The 23,653-nt window shown below is 42.6% G+C and overlaps 1 protein-coding gene across 2 annotated transcripts in view; it reads right to left on the bottom strand.

The window, feature by feature from the left end:
* The window catches only part of Pde1c (phosphodiesterase 1C), a 370,394-nt gene that overhangs the window by 244,856 nt on the left and 101,885 nt on the right, over positions 1 to 23,653 (bottom strand). For both annotated transcript variants that reach the window (XM_051202982.1, XM_051202984.1), the window contains exon 3: positions 23,036 to 23,207. In XM_051202982.1, coding sequence (XP_051058939.1) covers positions 23,036 to 23,207 — 172 coding nt within the window. The remainder of the gene's footprint in view (positions 1 to 23,035; positions 23,208 to 23,653) is intronic.

The following is a 23,653-nucleotide window of genomic DNA, read 5'->3' as shown; positions in this document are numbered from 1 at the left end:
TTGCTTTCCTATTGGCCAACAGTGCTTCTTTATTTATTAACCAGTATGAGAAACATATTCGCAGAATGACATCTCCCATCACCCACCCACTGTGGAACACAAACAAAAACAAAAGATATAAAGGCAGTTAAAAGATTATTAAATAAAAGGGGGAGTAGACAAGTGAGAGAGGAAATTAGAGAATATGGAATGACAGTAATAAGAATGCATTATATACATGTGTGAAACTACCAAAGAAGAAGTTTAGCTAATAAAAATTTTAAGTGGAAAAAACAAAAACAAAACAAAACAAACAAAAAAACCCACCATACCTTGGGTACCTGTGGTTTGTGAACAAGGGGTGACAGGTCAGAGCTGAACTTCAGAAACATCCTAACCTGACATACAGGATGAGTGGAGGAACCCAGAAGGTCAATGAGGCAGAGGAACCCTAGAAGATCAATGAGGCAGAGGAACCCTAGAAGGTCAATGAGGCAGAGGAACCCTAGAAGGTCAATGAGGTAGAGGAACTCTAGAATGACAATGAGGCAGAGAAACTTTAGAAGGTCAATGAGGTGGTCTGGCAGATGTCCTGACCTAGAGAATGGAAGTCAGGGCAACCTGAGAGATGGTACAGAGGCTGACATTCTGTCTACTCTGGGAGATGCACTGTCACTGACCATGGCTTGGTGGCTGTAGACTTCTTCCCGCTACTCTTATGTGACAGTGCTAAACTCTTCCTGTCTAGGGACTACTGTGTATTTTGCAGCTGTGAAGCACAGTTCCCAGGAAAGATTAAATAGGTTTAATGTGCTATTCAGTGAGTTGTCCCTATCTTCCTTTACCATGGTCCAAGCTTAGGGCACATTTAAAAAGCAAAATGTACATTTTTCACTTTTATCTTAGTCTCCTTTATTACTTCTCTCTTTCTACCAAACTGAAACAATGAATTGCTGTGGAATGTTCCCTTTGTACACTGTAAGATTTGTCACTTGAATTGGCTTAATAAAGTGCTGTTTGGCTGGTAGCCAGGCAGAAAGTATAGGCAGGAAAAGCCAAACGGAATGATGGGAAGAGGAAGGGTGGAGTCAGGGCCATGCCAGCCAGCTACCGAGGAAGCCGAGGAAGCAGGATGTGTAAAAATGGAGACAATAACCATGAGCTACATGACAAAGCATAGATAAGAAGCTGGACTAATTTAAACGGAAGAGACAAGCCTGAGCTATCGGCCGAACTTTTATAATTAATATAAGCCTCAGAGTGGTTATTTGGGACTGGGTAGTTAGGATAGGAAACTTCCAACAATGAATATTTATTTATTGTCTATCACAGAAACTGTGCAGCATATTAGGACTATACAGCTATATAAGAAAGTAGCTGTGCATGGTGGCACACACCTTTGCTCCCAGCACTCGAGAGGTAAAGGCAGGCAGATCTCTGTAAGTTGAGAACACCTTGGTATCTATGCAGTGTTCATGTCCAGCTAGAGCTGCATTTGAAGCATTGTCTAAAAGAAACCAGAAGAGAAAGAGGGGGAATCTGAAATCATCTTCCAAATAGCAATACACAGTATGATGAGCTTCGAGACTCTGGGCTACAGGAACAGAAAGAGGAGGGATACTATGACTAGGTAAGATGGAAAAGTACTAGTAATCTTACCAGGGCTTAAGAAAATAAATAAAAATTTCTGGGTTGGGAAACAGAGATGAATAGTCTATACTGTAAACATAAACATGTAGACATGGAGAGCTTCTAATAATTGGGGGAATGTTAAGAAGTCCATAATTAGTTAGAAGTCTTGGTTCAAAGTGACAGAAAATGAACACACACTTCCTTAAGTAAGAGAGGCAGACAAGCATAGTGTCCCATTAAACCAAGTTGTAGCTTCAAGTGAATCCAGGGAATAAAATGATGGCATCAAGACTTTGTCCATCTGTCTCCCAACATTCCCTTCTTCTGTGTTATACATATTGGGTAGGCTTTTCCCAGGGTGTAAAGAGCCCCAGCCATACCAGGTGTATATTGTACTGGCACCTTCCTGAACACACAGCCTTTCTTTCCCAGTTAATCCTGTAAAACTACCAGCTGCATCTCACTGGCTCAGCTGGAAGTACCTGCTCATCTGCAACCAGCACCATGGCTGGTAGAATCTCATAGGTCTACTACCCTATTATGGGATGCAGGGCTCAACCCAAAGGATGAGACTGAGGCCAACCTCACCTGAAACCTGTGGGCTGGAAACAAGTAAACCACACTTCTCCAACAGAAAGCCAGGCTGTTGTCAACATAAAGGAAGGGTGAGTTCTGAGTAGGAAATGAATGTCTGGGAAAAAGCATGGGGTGCAGTTGGGAGAAGAGATACGGGGTAGAATAAATTGATGGAAACAAACTAGGCACTAGATACTTAATCCCTTTAAATGATGTTCCGAAGAGCATGGATTTCATTCTTCTGGCTCCTGGTTCTTAAGAGTCTTCCCTACACTATAAATGATGAATAACATTGTGTATGGGCTTATACAGGGTTATTCACCACTGTCTATCCTTACCTCCCACACTAGGCAGCAATGAGCACAATGAACATCGCTCTAATTGGGTTTTAAAGAGTAAAACAAAAAAAAAAAATAAATTATTCACAGACTTCTGCTCTCTAATTATTAGCAGTAACAAATTATTTCAATTCCACACTGCCTCTGTTGGTAACAGATGTTTCAGGTGATGGGGAGTCACTAATGGTTTTTAAATAGTAGGATCTGTCTTTTAAAAATAAAGATAACCCATGGAAATGACATGTAGCCTGACTGGGCAAGGACATTCTCAAGGCAGAAAGGTCAGTGAAGAAGCTGTTACAGTAGGAAAGTGAGGATGCCAAGGGCCTGAATGAAACAGACAGCTGGAGAGAGTTGGTGTAGAAGGGCTAATTACAGAGGCTTTGCAGGGGTGGTGGCTGCTTATTGAGTAAAGAACAACAATGATGCTTAGGTTTAACCAACAGCTTCCAAAGCATCCATCCTCAGCCCCTCTCCCACTCATGTTTCTCTTGCCCACACACTCCAAAAAGAAAATGAGAGACTCAGAGATAAGGACTCCATTTAAGCAGTTTCTATGCTGACGTTAAAGGGATGCGTCTTCATATTTGCTTATTAATTACACTTTGAGATGTATTTCAAAATAGTTTATAATGATAAATACTGATCATTTAGGTTCTGGTTCTGTGGGCATTATCAGTATATTTATCATTGTAATTATAACTGAATTATTATACCATTACTAATAACTTTACAATAGTGCCTTCCATTTAATAGCACTTTCTTCTAGCTCCTTTCATTTTACTTTCACAATAATTCTGAAGAAAGTATTATCACCTCATTTGCAAGCTACATCAAGACTGAATTGCCCAATTTATATAACATAAACATAGCCAAGGCAGGATTGAAAATATAGGCTTCTGACCAATAGAACTGTAATGTTTCCAGTTTTATTTTAGTGTTCCCTATTTGCAGTGAAAGCCATCCAGGTATTCAGTGTAAAATGTGGTTTGTCATCTAGCTTACACACAGTAAGAAATGCTGGGAGCAATTAAGCTGTATGGTTGGTCATATGTAACAGGGTCCTCATTCTTGGTCTGCTTGCCAATAGGGAGTATATTGAAGCAGAAACAACAGAAGTTGAAAGGCACATGATGAAGATGCCATCCTTGCTTCTGCAACTTATTTATTTGTTTGTTTATTTATTATTTGTTTATTTTGAGACAGGGTCTTAGTATATAACCCTGGATAGCCTAGAACTCTCCTAGTAGACCTCACAGAGATCCATCTGCATCTTCCTTCCAAGTGCCATGATTAAAGGCATGCTCCATGATACCCAGCCTCTGTGGCTTCTTAGCTGGGTGTCCTTGAGCAGGTTATGTAATGCTTCCAAGCCTTGTTTTGCTGGAATGTAAAGGAGGAATGACATTGGTTCTTACCAGCAAAAAGTAAGCATGCCAGCAAAAGAGCAGTCCAGGCACTGTCTGCTTTAATAAAATGGCAGGCTTTCAAAAAATGTCATCAAGATCGCTCACTCAACTGAGCCGAACTCCTGGAATCCAGTTGTAGAGAGGGAGGAATGATGAGTAAAGGGGTCAAAACCATGCTGGGGAAACCCACAGAAACAGCTGAACTGACCAGGGGGAATTCACAGACCCCAGTAAAACAGCTGGGGAACCAGCATAAGACTGAACCAGGCCCCCTGAACATGGGTGTCAGTGGGAGACCTGGGCAGTCTATGGGACCTCTGGCAGTGGGACCAGTATTTATCCCTAGTGCACAAATGGGCTTTGGGAGCCCATGCCTATGGAAGAACACTCTCTCAGCCTATATACATGGGGGAGGGCCTAGGTTCTGCCCCAATGTCAGATTTTGAGGCCTCACCCTCCTGGGGAGTGGATGGGGTGTGTGGGATGGGGGAATTGGCAGAGCATGGGAGGATGGAAGGGAGAGGGAAATGGGATTGGTATGTAAAATAAAATTGTTTTCAATTTAAATAAAAATGCATTTAAAAACAGGTCGATCCAGCAGCAGAAGATAAGGACTAGCCTTCATACCCAAGGAGACCAAGTCAGTCTTTCTGAGAGGGCTGCCTTTTGACGTTTTGATATCACAGAGGTAGGCTTTATCTGGGGTAATAGTTGTTTATGAATCAGTGTTCTTTTTTGGAAGCCAGGTATCCTTCAATCCAATGTTTCTCTATTATGTACCCTCAGGATGCTAAGTTAAATTATCTATACACACAGAGATTTTATTTATCATAACATAATGGATAAGCATGATAAACTCAGAATAAACTAAATGTTCAAAAACAATAATGGGCAAATTAAAGACACACACACACACAATGTGGCAACATAGAAAAATACTTAAGACAAAAATCTCTAATAAAAAATATTTGGATCCAATGTCTTCATATCATAATTACAAGAATAGGCATAGACAGTAAAACATAGGAAATGAGGCCAGAATGACAACAGAGGTCATATGCTAGACTTCTTCTTAGTTTACCAAATGTCCTACAAAGGTGACAATATTGCCTTAGAACAAAATACTATTTTGAAATAGATGAACAAAAGACTTACAGAGCCATACTTCAGTCACCTTACACACAAAATGACAAGATGCAGCCATTAAATCTGAAGTAAAAACAGTGTCTCACGAGCTTTTCAAAACATCCACATTGCACAACTCACCCCCCCCCCAAAAAAAACCATGATTTGCCTGCATTCTGTTTAATTGGCTTTTGGAGAAAGGTGACATAAGGGACATTTGGTAACACTTCAGATATCTAAAATGGTATGGACATATGGCATCTCAAGAGGTGGGAGAGTCATTCTGTGACCTTTAAAAACCCCAGACACCTGCCCCAGATATGTACTGTGTCCTGTGTGAAACGTGTATCTGGTGATCATGATTAGGAAAGGCTTTTGTGACCCTTTAAAAAGTGGTTCCTAGTAACAAGAGGGCACATCACACAGGAGAAAGGAAAGCCAGAGGAGGCCAAAGGAGAACCCGGTACAGGCCTCAGTCCTGCCACAAAGCATCTGGAGCAAAGAATCTTGTAATGCACACAGGATGGGCTCCAGCAGTGTGCTGGTTGAAATGCTGTGAGTTTGTTGTTCCTGGGTTAAGAACCACTGCAAGAGAAGGAAGAAAACAAATCTGAACGAATAGACACCACAAAGGATAATCAAAGGCAAGGCTTCTAAGAAGGAAAAGACAAAGTTACACTCACTGGTGAATGCTGGTGGTGTAAAGGATGTGGTTCAGAGTGTTAGCAGTTTATCTGTTAGGCTGACTCTTAAGGGTTCTCTCTCTCTCTCCCTCTCTCTCCCTCTCTCCCTCTCTCCCTCTCTCTCTCTCTCTCTCTCTCTCTCTCTCTCACACACACACACACACACACACACAAATGAACATCTTGAAAAGCTAAACTTAAGCCAATTAGCAGCAAAACTTCAAGTAATGGAGATGAGGCACTGGGCTAAATGTTATTTTGTAACCCTTTATGGAAGTGCTTATAACCATCATCTTCTACTGTGTCACCATGTTTCATAGTATGACCAGTAGAGCCTCAGCTTCACAGAGGAAGGGATCTGGCCAGAGGGTAGTGCAGGAAATGTCCATGGTTACAGGATAGGAGTTCAGTGCTGGAAGCAGTGCAATCTGAGGACTCACTAACTACATCCCCACAGCCGAGTTTGTATCCCTAAGCTAATAGCCAGAAGATGCTAGGAAGTAAGGGACTGAGGCCCAAGGCACCCTGACTCCAGCACTACAGTGACACTGGGCTCTCAGAAAGTATAGGAAACAAGGTGAGCAGACTGATCTTGGTAGTCAGGATTAAATGGGGTTGTGAGGAGGAAGGTGGGAAGCAGGATGCCCAGCTGAAGATCTGGCCCATGACAACCACAAAACCATAACACCAACTACTGTCTTAATGTACCACCAGAGAGGTGGTCCCCGGCTAAGCATGGTTCTAGAGCCAGACTACCTGGCTTTAAATCCAAGATCAGTGGGTTAGTAGCATGAGAAATAATATGTGCCTCGTTACATATTAAAGGAAGTTATAAAGATTAAAACACTGGTTATAACATATTAAATAAGTAGAAAAATTCTTAACTCACAATGCTCAATCAAGTCAGCTAGTATCATCCTATGTAATGTATAGGTCATGAGTTAAGATAAGATAGGAAAAGGACAGGAAAGGAAGACAAAAGGTCACTAGTACTGGAGAGGATGCTCATTGTTGAGGATTACCTAAATATGATGTCTAGCCAGAATAAAGCTGACTCCCTCACACAACAAAGATCCCAGACATACTTGTGCATCTTCAAGAGCATGAAGCAGATGCTGGTGCTGAACCACATCGTCTACTAATTACACAGCACCTGCAAAAGCCACACATGGTACCCACATTTACCAAAGCCATATATGTGGTACCCAAACTCACCAAAGCTACACGTGGCACCCACACTCATAAAAGACATTTGCCTCCCTCTGCTTAATCCTTACAGATTTTATAAATAGCCACCTGGACTCCAGGAAGGACAAATTTATAAAACAATGAGAAAAGAAAGAGCCAGAGTCTATATTAATACTAAAATGAAGATGGGAAGGAGGAAATGGAAACTTCTTTTATGCAGCCAAATGTCCTGTAATAAATGAGAGTGAATAGACAGAGCAGTAAAAATCAACATTGATTCCAACAGGACTCATCAATTATTGCTAGAGCCCTTGTATAATTCTACTGAAAGAAAAGGGTTGGAGTCTCAGAATACTTCCTCAAAGATTATTTAGTTATGAATGAGACAATGTTATGTACAAGCAACAAAGATGTCTTAACCAAGCAATTGAAGACAGCATCATGAGTAACAGGACAAAGAACTATTTTTCTCCCACGTTCTGTACTAAAAAAACATACAGCATCACGTATGCAATATTCCTGATGAAAGGGATGACCACGACCAGACAAACCCAACCTGATGAACATTCTGAACAAGAAACATATAGCTAGGTTGCTTCAAGATGTCAATGTCATGGGACTGGAGAGATGGTTAAATAGTTAAGGGCATTTGCTGCTCTTTCCAGAGGACCTGAGTTCAGTTTCCAGCACCCATATCAGATGGCTCACAGCCATCTATACTCAACCTCACATACTCTCTCTCTCTCTCTCTTCCTCTCTCTCTTCCTCTCTCTCTCTCTCTCTGTCTGTCTCTCTCTCTCTCACACACACACACTGAAAATAATAAAAATAAATAAATTATCAAAATGTCAGTGTTGTGAGAGATAAAGAAACGATGATCAACTAACTGTTTAAAGGATTGAAAGACTCCAAAGAGACACAAGTAAAATGATGAACCCATCCAGGAGGGAGGCAACAGTACTTAAAAAAAAAAAAATTTTTACCGGAGCATTTGATAAAATAAATGTGGACTGATTAGGTACTTTTCCACTAAGATGCAAGACCTCTTCTCAAGAGATAAAATTAAAACTGAAAAGCCATTCAGTCTACAGCCTAGAGTCAAATGGTTCAGAAAGCAGAGAAAGGTGAAGAGAGGATAATGGATTTAAAACAAACAGAAAGGTAAAAGGTGCCTCCAAGTGGAACATAGACATTAGTTGATCTCATCCATCTTATGGATGGATTAGGATTTTAAATATTGCCAAAACGGTTTTTTTGAAAAACAAATATAATAAGCACTTCTTACACACAGGTTGGCCCAGAGTTAAATTTTACCACTAGATTACATGCTGCCCTGAAAAACTAAGCAACCCAGGGAACACACCCCCAGACTGGGGCACACACAATGCAAGCTCCTGTCAATCCTCTTGGCTGCTCACCATCACTGGAGGATGAGATCATATTATGGAAGGCACCACCACATACCTTGGCTGTAAGCTACACAGAAAGCAGACTGGCACTGAACTAGGAACTCTTTCCAAGCTGGCTGGCAGTCATAGGACAAGAGGGTGCTGAGTGTGTTGTTTGGGAAGAAGAGTTGTCATTAGTCTTGTCCACTCAAGGAGTGAACTCTATGAGCAAGAAGTCCAACCTTCCAGGCAAGATGTGACCACCTGCACAATAGTGGCTTGACTGTGGCAGGGGTAACCAACTGCTCTGATTGGATGAGAAATATTCCATGGGGGAGTTTGAAGAGAGGATGACCCATGCTTAGCAATGTAAGCCAGACTAACAGCTCAAGTCTGGGGAGGTTGTTGACCTAAGCAGAGAGCTTATTCCTGATGTTGAACTAAATTGACAAAGCAGAAAACTGCCTTATAAATAACTATGTTTATGCCCACAGCTCCCAGTGTTCGTCAGAGAAGCCTTGACCTACAAAGAAAGGTGGTGAATGAAGTGATTCATGGCCACAAGATGCAGAGAACAAGTAGTGATTGTGGGCCCAGCCCTGCATAGCACAGGTATACACCCTTCTCTAAAGCTCAGGGAACATTGCAGAAGGGGGTTCAGGAAATATGTCTCTAGGGGGTGTTCACTGCTGAGTCCACAAAGACTCCAGCAAATAGTTCCAAACTCATGGTCACACAGACAGCCCCAGTCAATCTCAGTGGATCATAAAACAAAAGGAACAGTCATAAGCATGAGGTGGGGGGGGCAAGGTAATAAGGAGATGGTGTTAAGAGTGATCAGTCTGGGGATGGGAGGGGAGGGTAGTTAGGGTGCATGTGAGAGGGCAGAGAGGGTAAAAGGGAGGGAGGGAGAGAAGGAGAGAGGGAGGGAGAGGGGACTGGGATCCACAAGTAAAATAATAAATTAAATTTAAAAAAAGAAAGAAATGAAAAAAAGAGTGATCAGTCTGTGTTGTACACACATGTTTAAAAGCAAATTTAATTCTTTAGAAAACTGGTAAAACAAATACAATGCATAAAACAATTATAATTTGGAACCCCACACATATTGTTCTTACTCAAAACTTGAGCTGTTTTTCACCAAATGTGAACAATGAACTAATCCACACTTAACAATCTTGGGTCCTTGGCCGAACTGGCTCCCTGAGTCACACCATCTTCTTTGTGCCATTGGAAAGTACACAACTCACTCTGGAGATGTTTATATGACATCTGCCTTCAAGTACTTAATCTTTACTACCTGAGCCTAGTCATTGCTTCTACATATGAGTCTGCAGTTCTGCTGCAAACAGCTGTGCTCCTGGACTCAACACAGCACTCTGGAAGCCGGAAGATGAGTCAGCCCTGCAGATCCACTCTTGTCACACTTAACAGTAATCAGTAAGCAGGGAACCATAGCTAAGTTACAGGGAGGCCTAGTCGATACCGTGACTACCACTACATTTAGAAGGAATTCAAAATATGGGCTATGTTCCAATCTTGGAGGAAAACATATTTTCACTGGTTTCTACCTAAATCTGCCTCTGCATCCCCTTTAAGGACCAGAGAGCTCACAGGTGACCAAAACCCACAGGCCACACGCCAGGACCATTGTGCAGCTCCATTCCTGCCTAGGAAACCTTTATTTTGAGGCTACATGTATAGGATCAATGTAATTCCTAAGTCTGTAACCTAGGAAAAAATCACACAGCCTCCTTTCTACCTCCCCAGTGATGCTGAAAAACAACAAAGCTTTTTTTTCCCCCCCATGGACTAAAACGTAAAGTCCTCTGCTGTGTCTCTTAACACTTGATCCTGAAAGCCTGACTAGTGGCAGGGGAAGAGGAAAAGAGGGTTGCCAGTGAAGAAACAACAGACAAGGACCCAGAAAGCCAGGTCAGGTGGGCTCGTCTCACTCTGATAGAGCCAGAAAACTAACACAGCAATCAGGGACCCTGCATGATATTTTATTCGGCACCAGGGCAGGGGTGCTCTCCATAGGAGGTGTCTATAGGCAAGCACACTCAGGCTGTGAGCATTTGGGAGAGGAAAGCTAGAATTGCTACTTTTTGTATACACTGGTCAGTTATGCCCACTTAGACCTTCAAGGAAGGCTTGCCCTCTCTCTGAGCCTGACCCAGAGAAGGCTTTTCCATGCCCATACAGCTGAGGCAATGGCAGCCCTTGACAGGGGCTTTGAGCATATCAATAATACATTCATTCCAGACTTCACTCACTCAGGGCTTCCCCTGCTCTTTATACTCTTTCCCAGGTAACACGAGGCCCTGTAACCTCGGTGCTGGCTTTACCTTCCCTTTGGATGTCTCAAAACTTTCCATGCCACCTTTTCATATACCTTAAACACAAATCAAATAGCTCCTTCAACCTATTTTCCTGCCTCCTGACTCTGATCCCAAGTATTTGTCTCCCCCCCCCCATGACAACCATAACCCATAGTGGATTACATGAATCCATTAAGGCTGCCACTACGGAGGAGGCCTTGAGCACAATTGTTGCAGAAAGACGTTAAGAAGGAACCTGCTTCTTCCTTCTAATTAGTCAGAGCTTACCATGATGCTGGAAGTAGGAACCAGCATTTCTACTACATAAAGCATTTGACCACATTATTACAAGTTTGACACCATGGCCAGGTCTCCTGATGCAGAAGACAGAGTTCAACAGCCAGTCAAGTGATAGCCACATGTTCACTATCACAGGAACAGATTTAAAGAGGTTTGATGTCTTAGTTAAGAAACCTTAATTTTCCTAGATACAGAAGTCAGGCTTGGTCCTGCCCCAAAATGATGTGATAGACTTGATGATCCCCCATGGGAGGCCTCACCCTCTCCTAGGAGTGAGGGATGGTGAGATGGTAGGGGGAGTGGGAGGGAGAGGGAACTGGGTTTGTATGTAAAATAAGGTGGTTTTAATTTAAATTTGTAAAATTAAAAAAATCTTAATTTCAGCACACACACATGCGGAAAACTGCTAGCACTATAACATATGGTATTTTTGAGTTATTTCCAGGAGCAGATTCCCAAGTCATTAGGCCAATCTATTTGTTTACCCATCCACCATTGTGACTTAGCCCCAGGCCTAGTACTGCAAAAGGAAAGGCAGTAACACTGGAGAGGTGGAAAGGCAGAGCCATGGCTTCTGACTGAGGGGCTTCGGGGAGAAGAAAAGCCTGGCTGATGAGGAGAGGGTGACCATTGCTGTCTTCTTACCTTTCTCTGGAGAGATTCCTTCCCCAGACTGGAGGCACCCCACCAAAAGAAGCACAGCAGCTGGTAAATGAGCAAAGGGGACAGGGTTTAGCTTTCCCAGGTTGTCCCTTAGGCTTGGTGTAGTTTGAACAGGTCCCAAAACAGTCAGCCAAACCCATCAGGCTCCTGAATGGGGAGTCAGCTAATGCAGTTGACGTGAGAACAACTGTAGCCAGGGCTGAAGACTACACCATTTGGTCTTCCACCATAGGAGAATTACAACCAGACTTCAGTGCAGTCCAAAACACTTGAGCATTTTACTTGACGCATCTCATGCTAACTGGGTGTGCTAGCACACTCCTGTAGTCCTGGCATTCACAAAGCTGAGGCAAGAGGTCAGAAACTAGAGGCCAACAGAGTGTGTCCCAAGACAGAACAAAATTTACTACTGATTGAACTCACTACACACTGAAACTTAGCAACACCTCATCTCAAAGTAAAGGGAGGGGAACAGGTAGAGGGAAAACTAAATCCCAGAGGAGGGGACACTATCCAAGTGTGAAGCTCACCAAGGCTTCAGATGTAGGAGGTCCCCCTTGGTACCCAATAAAGAGAGGGACTCTAGAGGAAGGTCAGGTCAATTAAAAGGAAAACCTGAAAGCACCATTTTCTGCACACTCTGGGGTGATAACAAAACTGTAACCTTGATACTCAGGTCTCTCACACACTTTGGCAGCAATCTATAAAGTATAATTTCTGTAAGCTAATTCCCATCCTGTATGAACAAGCAAGAATCAAAGTTCTATCCATTAATAGATGATTTCAAAGATGTTTAGCAAGAAAGGAGTCTGGGGGTGAGCCTTGGTCAGCTGAGCACTAAGGAATACCTCTGTGTTGAAGATTTCCACCATCTATCAGAAATTTCCAACAGCATTTATGCACTACCTTTCTTCTTGACCAGGAAGCCACCTGATGCCAAGGAGGAAATGAATTTATACTCTCAGGGCCTAAAAATTATATTCTTTCTTAAAACAGGGTCAGGAAGATAAACCGGGGGGAAAAAAGATGGAGGGAGGCTACCTCATGAGTTAACTCTGTTGCTACAGCTCAAGGAAGATGTGCCCTAGTTTGAGGAATAACACACACTTTAGGGGAATTGACTCTCAGAGACAGGTCAACTAGTTGGGACAAGAGTTCATCCAGAATCCACTTTATATCTGGTATTCAATATATTTCCCTTCAGTAATGATGTTAGTCATTTTTCAGTATAATTTAAAATTCCACCTTTTTATGTTGTTCTTTCATTTTTCAATTCAATGCTTCAAATGTCTCCTATAGGTGATAGAAAGGCAAGACATTGAAGGAAGTTCCAGTCTAGGAATAATACTGTAGCCAATGGGAAGCAGCAGCATCTCAGATAAACTATAAAAAGAAATACACAGCCAGCCCAGGACCCTAGGACCATGGCCTTAGAGCTGTGCCCAAGGCACTGAGCTACAAGGGGCAGAGTGGTCCATCGGAGGATCACAACATGGTCCAATACTGTGTAAAAGTCAGGATTAAACACACAAGAAATGTATCAGGGGAGAAGCTGTGAAAGGAACTACAAGGGTTTGTGAGAAACCAGGAAGTAGGTTTGACTCCCAGCAAAGGGGAGAAGGAAGGATGGATTAACATGACCTAATTATGGTGCTGTTCTAAAGAGACCTCCTCATCACTACCCCCCCCAGTGAGGTCTTAAGCCAAACCCTCATCATCTGAGTAAGCATCTGCCAGGAGAAGCTAGATTCAGCCCCTCTGCCATGCTTAGCACCCTTGAAACAATAGCCTTAGTCACCACTGGGCCAACTGTCTCCAGCGGAGCAACAGGGTCATGGACCAAGCATGTTCCTGTGATGAGAGATGTGAGAGCTATGGCCATCGTAGACAAGGTCCTTCTTTCCAAAACTTCCAGTAAAAGGACCAAGAAGAATACAAGTGATAGTGATTGCTTTATCCATACTTTCCTCACTTCTAACTGGAAAATCAATCTCTGAAATTGTCCTTAGGGAAAAAGAAGCCTAAATAATACCTTCTTGGGAAAGCAACATCACTATAAAAGCTTCTCTGGTCTTTAGAAGCCTCTCCTATGGGGAGCCTTCTAATTTTGCATGTGCAGGTGTGTATATGTGTGTGCGTGCGTGTGTGTGTGTGTGTGTGTGTGTGTGTGTGCGTGCATTCATATGTGCCAATCCATGTGCACACACAGGTTACAAAAGTGAAAAGGAGGATCCGAAGGGAAGTGGGGAATGGAGAGGGTAATGGAATACAGGAACTGGAGGCAGAAGGAACTATTTGGAGGGAAAGGAAACAAGCTGGGGAGGGAGAACAAAATGAGAATAAAGTATAAACTATGGGCAGAGAAGTCATAATGAAACCCACTACTTTGTGTGCTAACCAAAGAAAATTTCATAGATAAATAAAAATGTTTTAAAATCCTCAAGTTCATTCTTTTGTGTCCCCTATTGGCAAACTTGAGGAAGCCCCGTTTGATTAGGGAAGGCCAGAGGAAACACTGAAATTCCTTGACAGCGAGCGTAAAACAGGGAAGTTAATGTCCCCGGAAGTCTGTTTAGATAGCTGACACAGGATGATAGAGAAATCTGTGCAGCCAGACTTCCCATGAACTAAGTGGGCACACTAACCCATCCATGACTCATCCTGGGGTGGTGTTGGAAGCCCCAGGAACTCAATCACAAGCCATGCCCACCATTAACCAGACTGCACATTTCCTGAAAGCAATCAAGTCAGAAAGTGACTTCTTGGCAGGAGTCCCTAGTGTGGAAAAATGACTGCCAAATGCCAAAACGAGGGGTTCGGTGATTTAATTCAGCTTGGAAAACGCAGCCCGTTCAATGGTATCTGACAAAGCCTTAAGCTCCTGCCAGACTGAAGTGTCGGCTCCATGGAGCTCTGCTCTTGGGGACACCCCAGGCAGCTTTAGGACTTCCATTACTGCCCACAAGGTTGGGTCAGTGTCCAGCCTTGCTTGTTGAGCACCCATCACACTCATATGCCCAGGACCCAGTAACAGAAGAAAGAACTTGGGTAAAAGGATCAATCTAACCTTAAACAGCATTTGGAACTCTGAGAAAAGATAGAATTGGAGGTTGTTACCCTCTTTAACCCACTTAATCCTACCAGGAATCTCAGAAGCTCGTGTTTACATTTAAAAATGAGAAAATAGGATAAAATAATTTCACTCGGGTTAAAACCATACATTACAGATTCATGCTGTGATATTCCAGGTCTTCCCTAATGGGAGATGTCATTCTGTAAATACGTTTCTCTTACTGGTTGCTGAAAAAGCACTGTTGGCCAATAGGAAAGCAAGATAGGTGGGACTAGGAGACAAGGAAGATTCTGGGAGAGATAGAAGAAGATAGTCAGGGTAGGGACTTGAGAAGAAGGTCCAGACCCTCTCTCTGATAAGATAAAACCACATAGAAACACTCAGATTAATAGAAATGGGTTATGCCAATAAGAAGCGCTAGTAACAGGCCAACAGCTTTATATCTAATACAGCGTCTCTGTGTGTTATTTGGGGCTGACACGGCAGTGGGACCAGGCTGGTGGGAAAACTGATCATAACACTTCCCACTGACAAGATGGTCCTCAAACCGCCCCATCTCCTGCAGCTTCCTGGGAACTCAGACCCATAAGCTAAATCAGGATCTTCATTTAATAAAGCTTCTCAAAGAATCCTTTTAGACATAAAGTCCTAGGGGCAGTGCCTGAAAAACTTCTATCCAAATAGAGAAGGTGGGGTGAAAGCATAAATTGAAACTAGAAACACTTCATGCAATGTAACAGGGTGGGGTCTGTATTACAGGGCATTTGGTATCACACTCAGACAAGTACAACCAATCATGTTGCCCTCATTCACAACAGTTTCAGGGACTTGAATGTCAAGGTGGTGTGGTGGTGGCAGGAAATGGCAGAGGCCTTGACCCACATCTTCAGCTCTGTCACCTGCTGACAACTTGGGACACTTGATTTGATCTCTCATTGTTTTGACCTGTGCAACTTGGAGAGGATAGTCACCTTGCTAAGGCCTGAAGGCCTTAGATGAGCAAATGACTGCCCAACAGCAGGCAGGGGACAAATCAGGCTCTCACCAGGGACGTTTACCTGTTCTTTTGGGTCCTCTAGTGGCAATTACTGAGAAGTGTATTCACATCCAGACTGCCTAGACTTTTTAGCTCCATGTTCTTTCTCTTCTCCATTCTCCTTGACAAATAGCTTGGCAGAGCATCAGACTCAAAATGAGAGGACAAGAGAAACATGGAAGACAAGATGAGATCTCAGGCGGTTCCCAGGGGAGTAATGTGTTTCTCGTTCCTTCCTTCCTGTCAAGAGCCTGGGGTTTTGAAGGCAGACTTCTCCCATTGAATGCTCACGGGGCTTTCGGGGCCCACAGTAATCCAAAGCTAGAGTTACAGCCTCACCTTTGATCCATTACCATGTACAGTGTACATTCAAGGGTGTGCAAGGGTCCAGAAAATACTGTGCTCAGAAGGATTGGGCTTCATGAGTACATATTAGCTGCTACATACAGATTGTCCCCCTTAAGTGCTTACTAAAGTCTCCACAGCAACCCTGGAAAGTGAGTTTCTCTATCCCCGGAGCAAAAAATTAAAACTAAGTCAAATTAAGTAAGTGACCTACTAAATAACAGTAAGCTATTTTCAAATTCAAAAGGCTATGAACTCCTATCTTGCCCTATAGTTCTGTAGAGGGTGCTCCCAACTACAGCATCAACATCCTTGAAGCTTTCTAGAAAAGTCTAAATTGGGCCCCAGTTCACTCCATCCTGTGGGCTAGGCAAGCCCACAGTTGAGTTTAAGAAGCCCTACAGGTATTTGCAGTGCCCAGTCAAAGCAGCTACTCTAATCCAACTTCAGTTATTATGGTTCAGAAGTTAACCACACAAAAAATACATATGTAATGAGTGTGTTCAGTGACTAATTTAACCATTTTCAAGGTTGTATATCAAAATCTGTTTTACTTTTGTTTTCCAAATATGCCATCATAGAAAACTAAAGGGAAAGGAAAAACCCAAAGGATAGGAAACAGAGGTTGGTAGAGATAAAATTTGTCACTAATAACAGAATTGTAAGTAAATCCAGTACAGATACACCAGACACTGAACCTGTCTAACTAGGAATCTGACAGTGTCCAGTTTGAGATGATGAAGACTACAGCACAGTGAGAGCCAAACTATGGCAGTTCCCAGAGACAGCTAGAACTTCAATTTGAACAAGACAGAATACTGCTTCCCTTAAAGCCCCGGCACATTCTTCACAAGACTATGCTAAAGTGTCTGCCCCAAGACACTGAGTATCCGTCCTTTGGCATCCAGCAGAGGAAGACAAGAAGAGTGTACCAGGAGGCAGGATGAGGCCAGAGATGGCATTTGCACACCTAGAGGGAGGAAGAGTGGTCCATTTGTTTTCCAGAATCTTACTTTCTAAGTCTGAATGTCCAAGTGTCACTACTAGTAACACATTCTGTCATTACTACTAACTGATCATGTTGATATTCACAGGCAGTCTCAAGCTCTTTGCAGGACAGGCTTGAAGTGGTAGACCTAGAAACTTGTCTTGAAGTTGGATTGCATTGTGAGCATCCTTTCAATGATCAGGGTTTTTTTTCTCTTTAAATTTGAAACAAGCTTGTTTTACATGTCAATCCCAGTTCCCTCCCGTTCTCCACTGTCCCCCCCCCAACCTCCATCCCACCCCCTCTCTGCTCCCCAGGGAGGGTGAGGCCTTCTATAGGGGATCTTTAAAGTCTGTCATTTCATTTGGAGCAGGACCTAAGCCCTCCCCCATGTGTCTAGGCGAGAGAGTATCTATCCTTCTATGTGGAATGGGCTCCCAAAGTCCATTCGTATACCAGGGATAAATACTGATGCACTACCAGAGGCGCCATAGACTGCCTAGTCCTCTTAACTAACACCCACATTCAGGGGGTCTGGGTTGGTCCTATGCTGGTTTCCCAACTATCAAACTGGGGTCCATGAATTCCCCCTTGTTTAGGTCAGTTGTTTCTGTGGGTTTCTTCAGCCTGGTCTTGACACATTTACTCATCATTCCTCCCTCTCTGCACCTGAATTCCATGAGTTTGACTCAGTGTTTAGCTGTGGGCATCTGCTTCTGCTTCCATTAGCTACTAATGAAGGCTCTAGGATGGCATGTAAAGTAGTCATCAATCTCATTAATGGGGAAGGGCATTTAAGGCAACCTCTCCAAGATTGCTTAGATTGTTAGTTGGGGTCATCCTTGTAGATCTCTGGACATTTCCTTAGTGCCAGATTTCTCTTTAAACATATAATGGCTCCATCTATTGTGGCATCTCTTTTCTTGTTCTCCTCTACTCTTCCTGCTCCCTCATACCCTCCTCTCACCTCCTCTCCCCTTCTCTTTCTCCTAACTCCCTCTCCCCTCCCTCCGTGCTCCCAATTTCTCAAAAGATCTTGTCCCTTTCCCCTTCTCCAGGGAACCATGTATGTCTCTCTTAGGGTCCTCCTTGTTTCCTAGTATTTCTGACAGTGTGGATTGTAGGCTGGTAATCCTTTGCTCTGTGTCTAAAATCCATATATGAGTGAGTACATATCTTATTTGTCTTTTGTGACGGGGTTACCTCACTCAGGATGTTTTTTCTATTTCTATCCATTTCCCTGCAAATTTCAAGATTCTATTGTTTTTTGTTTGTTTGTTTTTTCACTGAGTAGTACTCCATTGTATAAATGTGCCACATTTTCTCCATCCATTCTTCAGTTGAGGGGCATTTAGGTTGATTCTAGGTCTGGCTATTACAAATAATGCTGCTATAAACGCAATTAAATGTCCTTGTTGTTCGACTGTGCATCTTTTGGGTATATGCCTAAGAGTGGAATTGCTGAATCTTGTGCTAAACTGATTCCCTTTTTTCCTGAGGAACTGCCATACTGATTTCCAAAGTGGCTGTATGAGTTTGCAGTCCCACCAGCAGTGGAGGAGAGTTGCCCTTTCTCCACATCCTCTTCACCATAAACTGTCTTTGGTGTTTTTGATGTTAGCCATTCTGACAGGGGTAAGATGGTATCTCAGACTTAAGATGAGATTCCGAGGACTTAAAATCAATAGGACCTGAAGCTTCCTCCTGGCTACTGACCTTAGTGAAAGCCAACTCCCAAGCAAGCAACCCTACTAGTCTATATTTGAATTTGATTCAAGTCACAGACCTCACTTCTCTGGGCCAGTTTCTTCTTCTCTGCAATTGTGTCATTGTTACTTTTCTATTGCTGTGCTAAAACACCATGACCAAGACAACTTACTTTGGCTTATGGATTCAGAGGGTTGGAGTCTATGATGGTGGAATGAAGGGAAAGCTGAGAGCTCACATACTGATCCACAACCATGACATTGAGGAATGGCATATCTTTTTAAACTTCAAAACCCACCCCCAATGAGGCCCATCCTCCAACAAGGCCACACACCCTAATCCTTCCCACTGAGGACCATGTATTGAAATCAATGAGCCCATTCAGTCTATCCTCATTCAAACCACCACAAGAGGGCAGCATCTTTGGATTGTAAGCTTAAAAGCATAAATATGTTCTCTCCCTAGTAAGAATTCACTCCACACACTCCGGAAAAACAAGGAAAAAAGCTCTTCAGTAATAGCACCATCAGGCTCTGGCTAATGCCCAAAGGGCAACCATTTCAGGGGGAAGATTTCAAAGATCTCACTAACTTTATAATACACTTTATGCTTAGGATTCCACCCACATATTGCAAGTCTGGCCACTTAGGCAGAAAGAAAATTACACAGAAATTGTTTTTAAATATGCCAGTTGTTACCCAAGGTCATCTTGACCACATGGCAGAATTATGCTTTTCTTAAGAAGAACAGGGGCTTTGTGGAAGGCCAGGACTTAACATGGTTGTCACCCTGTACTGCCCCCTTGAGGTGCCTATTACAGGCATGTACTCTGATAGAGAAATAGGTCTAGTCTAAGGCTGATTATAAGTCAGGGGTATCTATTTTTGTTAGGATGGAGCCTAGTAGAAGATCAATGCTACTGAACATTTATATCCTAGAAGCCTTAATATTGATTATTTCTAACAGACCTAGTTAGAAAACTAATTATCTTTGAGGTATTTTGAAGACAGAAATTCCTTAGCTAAATTCTACTTGTCATGGCTTAATGTCTCTTAAGCAAGTCTATTAGGAAATCCTTTGTAACATCAATTCTGCATTTTAAGGTTCCTCTCCACTAGGATCAGGCCTGACAGTATGAAGGTATCTGTTACTGTAACAGTGAGCCTGGGAGAGACCAAAACATATGAACTTTTGAAACTTTTCTGAAAAAGTCCTATTATTCATAAATGCATGAACTTGTCCTATCTTTGGGAATGAAATATAGAAATTGACTTACACTATGCCATCCTTTTGGTCTAGAAAGAACTATTTGAATGAACATATTATGCAAATATTAAGCAGGCACTCACTCTTTGTCCTGGAGGTAATTTGTGTGTATTTGCCCACCTGCCTGGAAAGAGTTAGAAAAGCTTGGAGGAAGGTGGATATGAGCAATTGGGCCCTTCCCTTTAAGTATTCACTTTATTTAGACATACCTAAGAACATGTACATGTTGCCAAATGAGGCTAGGTGACAGCTCGGGACAACAAAAGCACTGTGAGGAAGATATCTGGATTTGGTGATGTCAGCTAATATTTCGTGGGTTCCATACATAACATAACCCTCCTTTCTGCCAGGAGATAGAAAACGGTAGGGTTATAGCTGTTGCTCAAACTGCTGTCAGCAAGCAAGGGGCACCTATGTGAAGTTAAGAAGCCCCAAGAATCCCTGGAGCTGGCACATTAGGCTTATTGTCATTACAGTCTGGTTGATAATAAGGCTTGGTAACCATATTTCATGGCTCTGGGTTTCAAGGAAAGGAAAGGAGCACTCGAAGCTGTCACTCATCCTGAAGCACTCAGCAGTAACGACACTAGAGTTCTTAGGAGGACAGGTGGTGACAGTTCCTGAGCACCTGTGCTCCTTTTCGACGAACAAGACCATTGAGAACCTCTGGTGAGGATTCCCAGCTGTGTGTTTCCCTGACGTTTAAAACTAAGTGAATATGGGAGCCCACAGAGATGGAACCAACTAGTGAAGCTGCATGGTACTGACCTAGGCCCTCTGCATATGTTTTACAGTTTGTAGCTTAGTCTTCCTTTGAGATTCCTAACAGTGATAGCAGGGGCTACCTCTGACTCTGCTGTCTGCTTTTGGGACCCATTCCTCCTACTGGTTTGCCTCATCCAGCCTTAATAGAAGAGAAGGTGCCTAGTCTCACTGTAACTTGATATACCATGGCTGGTTGATACCCATGGATGGCCCGCTCTTTTCTGAGGAGAGACAGAAGGAGGAGTGGAAGGAGGAGGAGAGAGACTGGGAAGAGAGGATGGAGGGGAAATTTTGGTTGGGATGTAAAAACAAACAAATAACTATGTAAATATATGCCATATTTTCCCTTAGGTCATAGACATTGTGAATCAACAAGTGTCAGGTTCCCAGGGGATGAATACTCCTACAGGCATAATTAAAAATTTATCTACAGTTCCTTCCTTCCTTGGAAATTCAAAAGGCATTTTTAAAAAGTGGTATTATCAACAGGATAACTGCTTAACTGATAAATAAGCTGAGTATTTTAAGCATTCTTGGCAATTTATGTGCAAAAACAAACAAACAAAAAAAAAAAAAAACAAACTCCCAACTGATCCTGATACCACAGGTTACAGCTGCACAAAGGAGTATAGGAAGTATATTCCATTCAACAGGGCCACAGCAATCCATTAACCTTTGAAGAATTGTTGCAGAATAGCACACAGGGCACCAATAAATAATTGGCTAATGCCAGTGGATTGCTAGCCTCAGCTGATACAAAGGTGCAATAATATTGTGTCCTCTCTTCCCTTGCTACTGTACCAAGTTTCACAAAGTACCAGAAAGAAGCCCCAACCCAAATATTTTATCATAAATCTCTTTTAGGAGTTAAGACAGGCTACAACTAGCAAACTCAGTGAAGAGCCATCAACCAACATACACTTCCTATGTAAAGCTCAAGGGACCACAAAAAGAATGGGTAATGAAGATGGACACAAAGACCAAGCAGCCCTTCTGTGAAAGTAATGCTTCAACTGGTAAGGAAAGGCAGCGGTGAGCCTGATTTGAGATGGAGGGCATGGTTATGAATATACTGTATATGATCAGATAGACTCCAAGGCAAGACATGAACAAAGAAAGCCAATCAATGTCCACTCTTTCCTGCTGGTATTTGCAGAGAAATGCAGGCTCACAGAAAGAGCTTCTCTTTCATTTAAAATCTCGGGATGGAATAACCAAACCCTTTATGGGAATAAGAAAATCATTTGCCCACAGTTCTTGTCTCCCCAGTGTAGCCACTGTGCTGCATAAAGAAATCCAAATAAAAATCTCTATTCAGACTTTCATTCAGACTCATCTATAATTCAGTCTATATAAGAAACCTGCACACAATGAAATGGCTTTAACTAAGCTATTGCACACATTATCTCTATGCAAAAGACAGCTCACTTAAGTCTACATGTTGCCTGAAGTGAAGTTTATATGTTCCACTAGCTGTCTGGAGAAGAGGACAGATTACAGTCACAAGAAAAATGGAACCAAAAAAGTTACTATAACAGAAAGAAAGGAGGAAGAGAAAGGAAACTGGAAGAATTATGAAATCTCAGTTTCTGATACTCGTAGCACTGGATGTTTCAAGACCCATTCATTAAAAAAAAGCCTTGTTTCATAACACATTCATACCCAGATTAACTTTTCTTAAAATGGATGAGAAGATCAGAGATAGAGTTGTAATGAAAATGGAGCATACAGTTAAAAAAAAATGGAAGAGACCTTTCTAGGGAGATGCCAGGCTAAGGGAAACAGAAGGAGAGCAGACAGCCATCTGAGGAACACAAGATCACATTTTATTTCCCTCGGTGGTAGCATTTATGTTTCTCACAAGTAGAAACCTCCTCCAAGCAAGAAACAGCACAGACACAGGGCTGAATGAATCCCACCAGGCCTAGAGCAGCCAGCCATTTATCTCTGGGCATTTGTCCTGGTTCATCATTGTCCTTTGAGGCCAAAGCATCATTAACTCAAGCCAAGCTACTGACGTTATAGAGTCCCAAGCCTCAGCACGGAAATGCCAATACCAATTAGCTACCAACAGAAATGACCCACAACATCTGGGAAATCCACCCGGAAGTGCAGCTAGCATTCCAACAATTCTCCACCAATGCTAATGTGTACAGCACAGCCATTTGCTGCCCCCAGAGGAGGCATCCAAATGGACTGAGACAACTCTCAAAACCATTAAGAAGGAACAAACTGGATTTTCATCCATCAAACCTGAAGGATGTCTTCACCAAAGCTTCTGGGCTATCCAGCTGTGGCAATTCATCTGCCAGAATTTCCTCTGGGGGCCGAGTGTCCTGAACAATTGTTGGCCGTGGCTTCTCCTTGACATTCCCAGTGAGCCCATCAATGAGGGAGTTCCACAGACAATTCTGTGACTTAGACCCTAAGGATGACAGAAAAATGTACACGTGAATCACAGCAAATGTGTCCTTCATCCCCAGCCAGGATATGCAAAGGCAGAGCAGGACATTTAGGCATCTCTCATCACCACCTATATCACAGGCCTTCATAAAAACCTGGCAGGCAATTTGTGACTAAATCATGGATCTTTTTTATTTATACAGAAGCAAGCTAGCACTAGATATACAGAATCATAGCTGACCATTATGAATATCCTGTCTCTGCAGAAGGATCAACTCTACATGTTGGGTAGTACCACGAGTATCTATGAAGATGTCTACTCAATAATAGTACTACCATGTTAGAGAACACAAAAATATCCAGACACATGTCTCCTCTATGAGCTCAACTTGCCTGAGACCAAGTTTCAGCATGCCATTCTAAGAAAATACCCATCCCAAGAGTGCTCACCTCTAGAGACTACAACTC

The sequence above is a fragment of the Phodopus roborovskii genome, unplaced genomic scaffold (genome assembly GCF_943737965.1).
Source record: "Phodopus roborovskii unplaced genomic scaffold, PHOROB, whole genome shotgun sequence".
Classification (NCBI taxonomy): Eukaryota; Metazoa; Chordata; class Mammalia; order Rodentia; family Cricetidae; genus Phodopus; species Phodopus roborovskii.
Note: the sequence above shows the minus strand (reverse complement) of the source record. Positions and strands in the feature narration are given on the sequence as shown.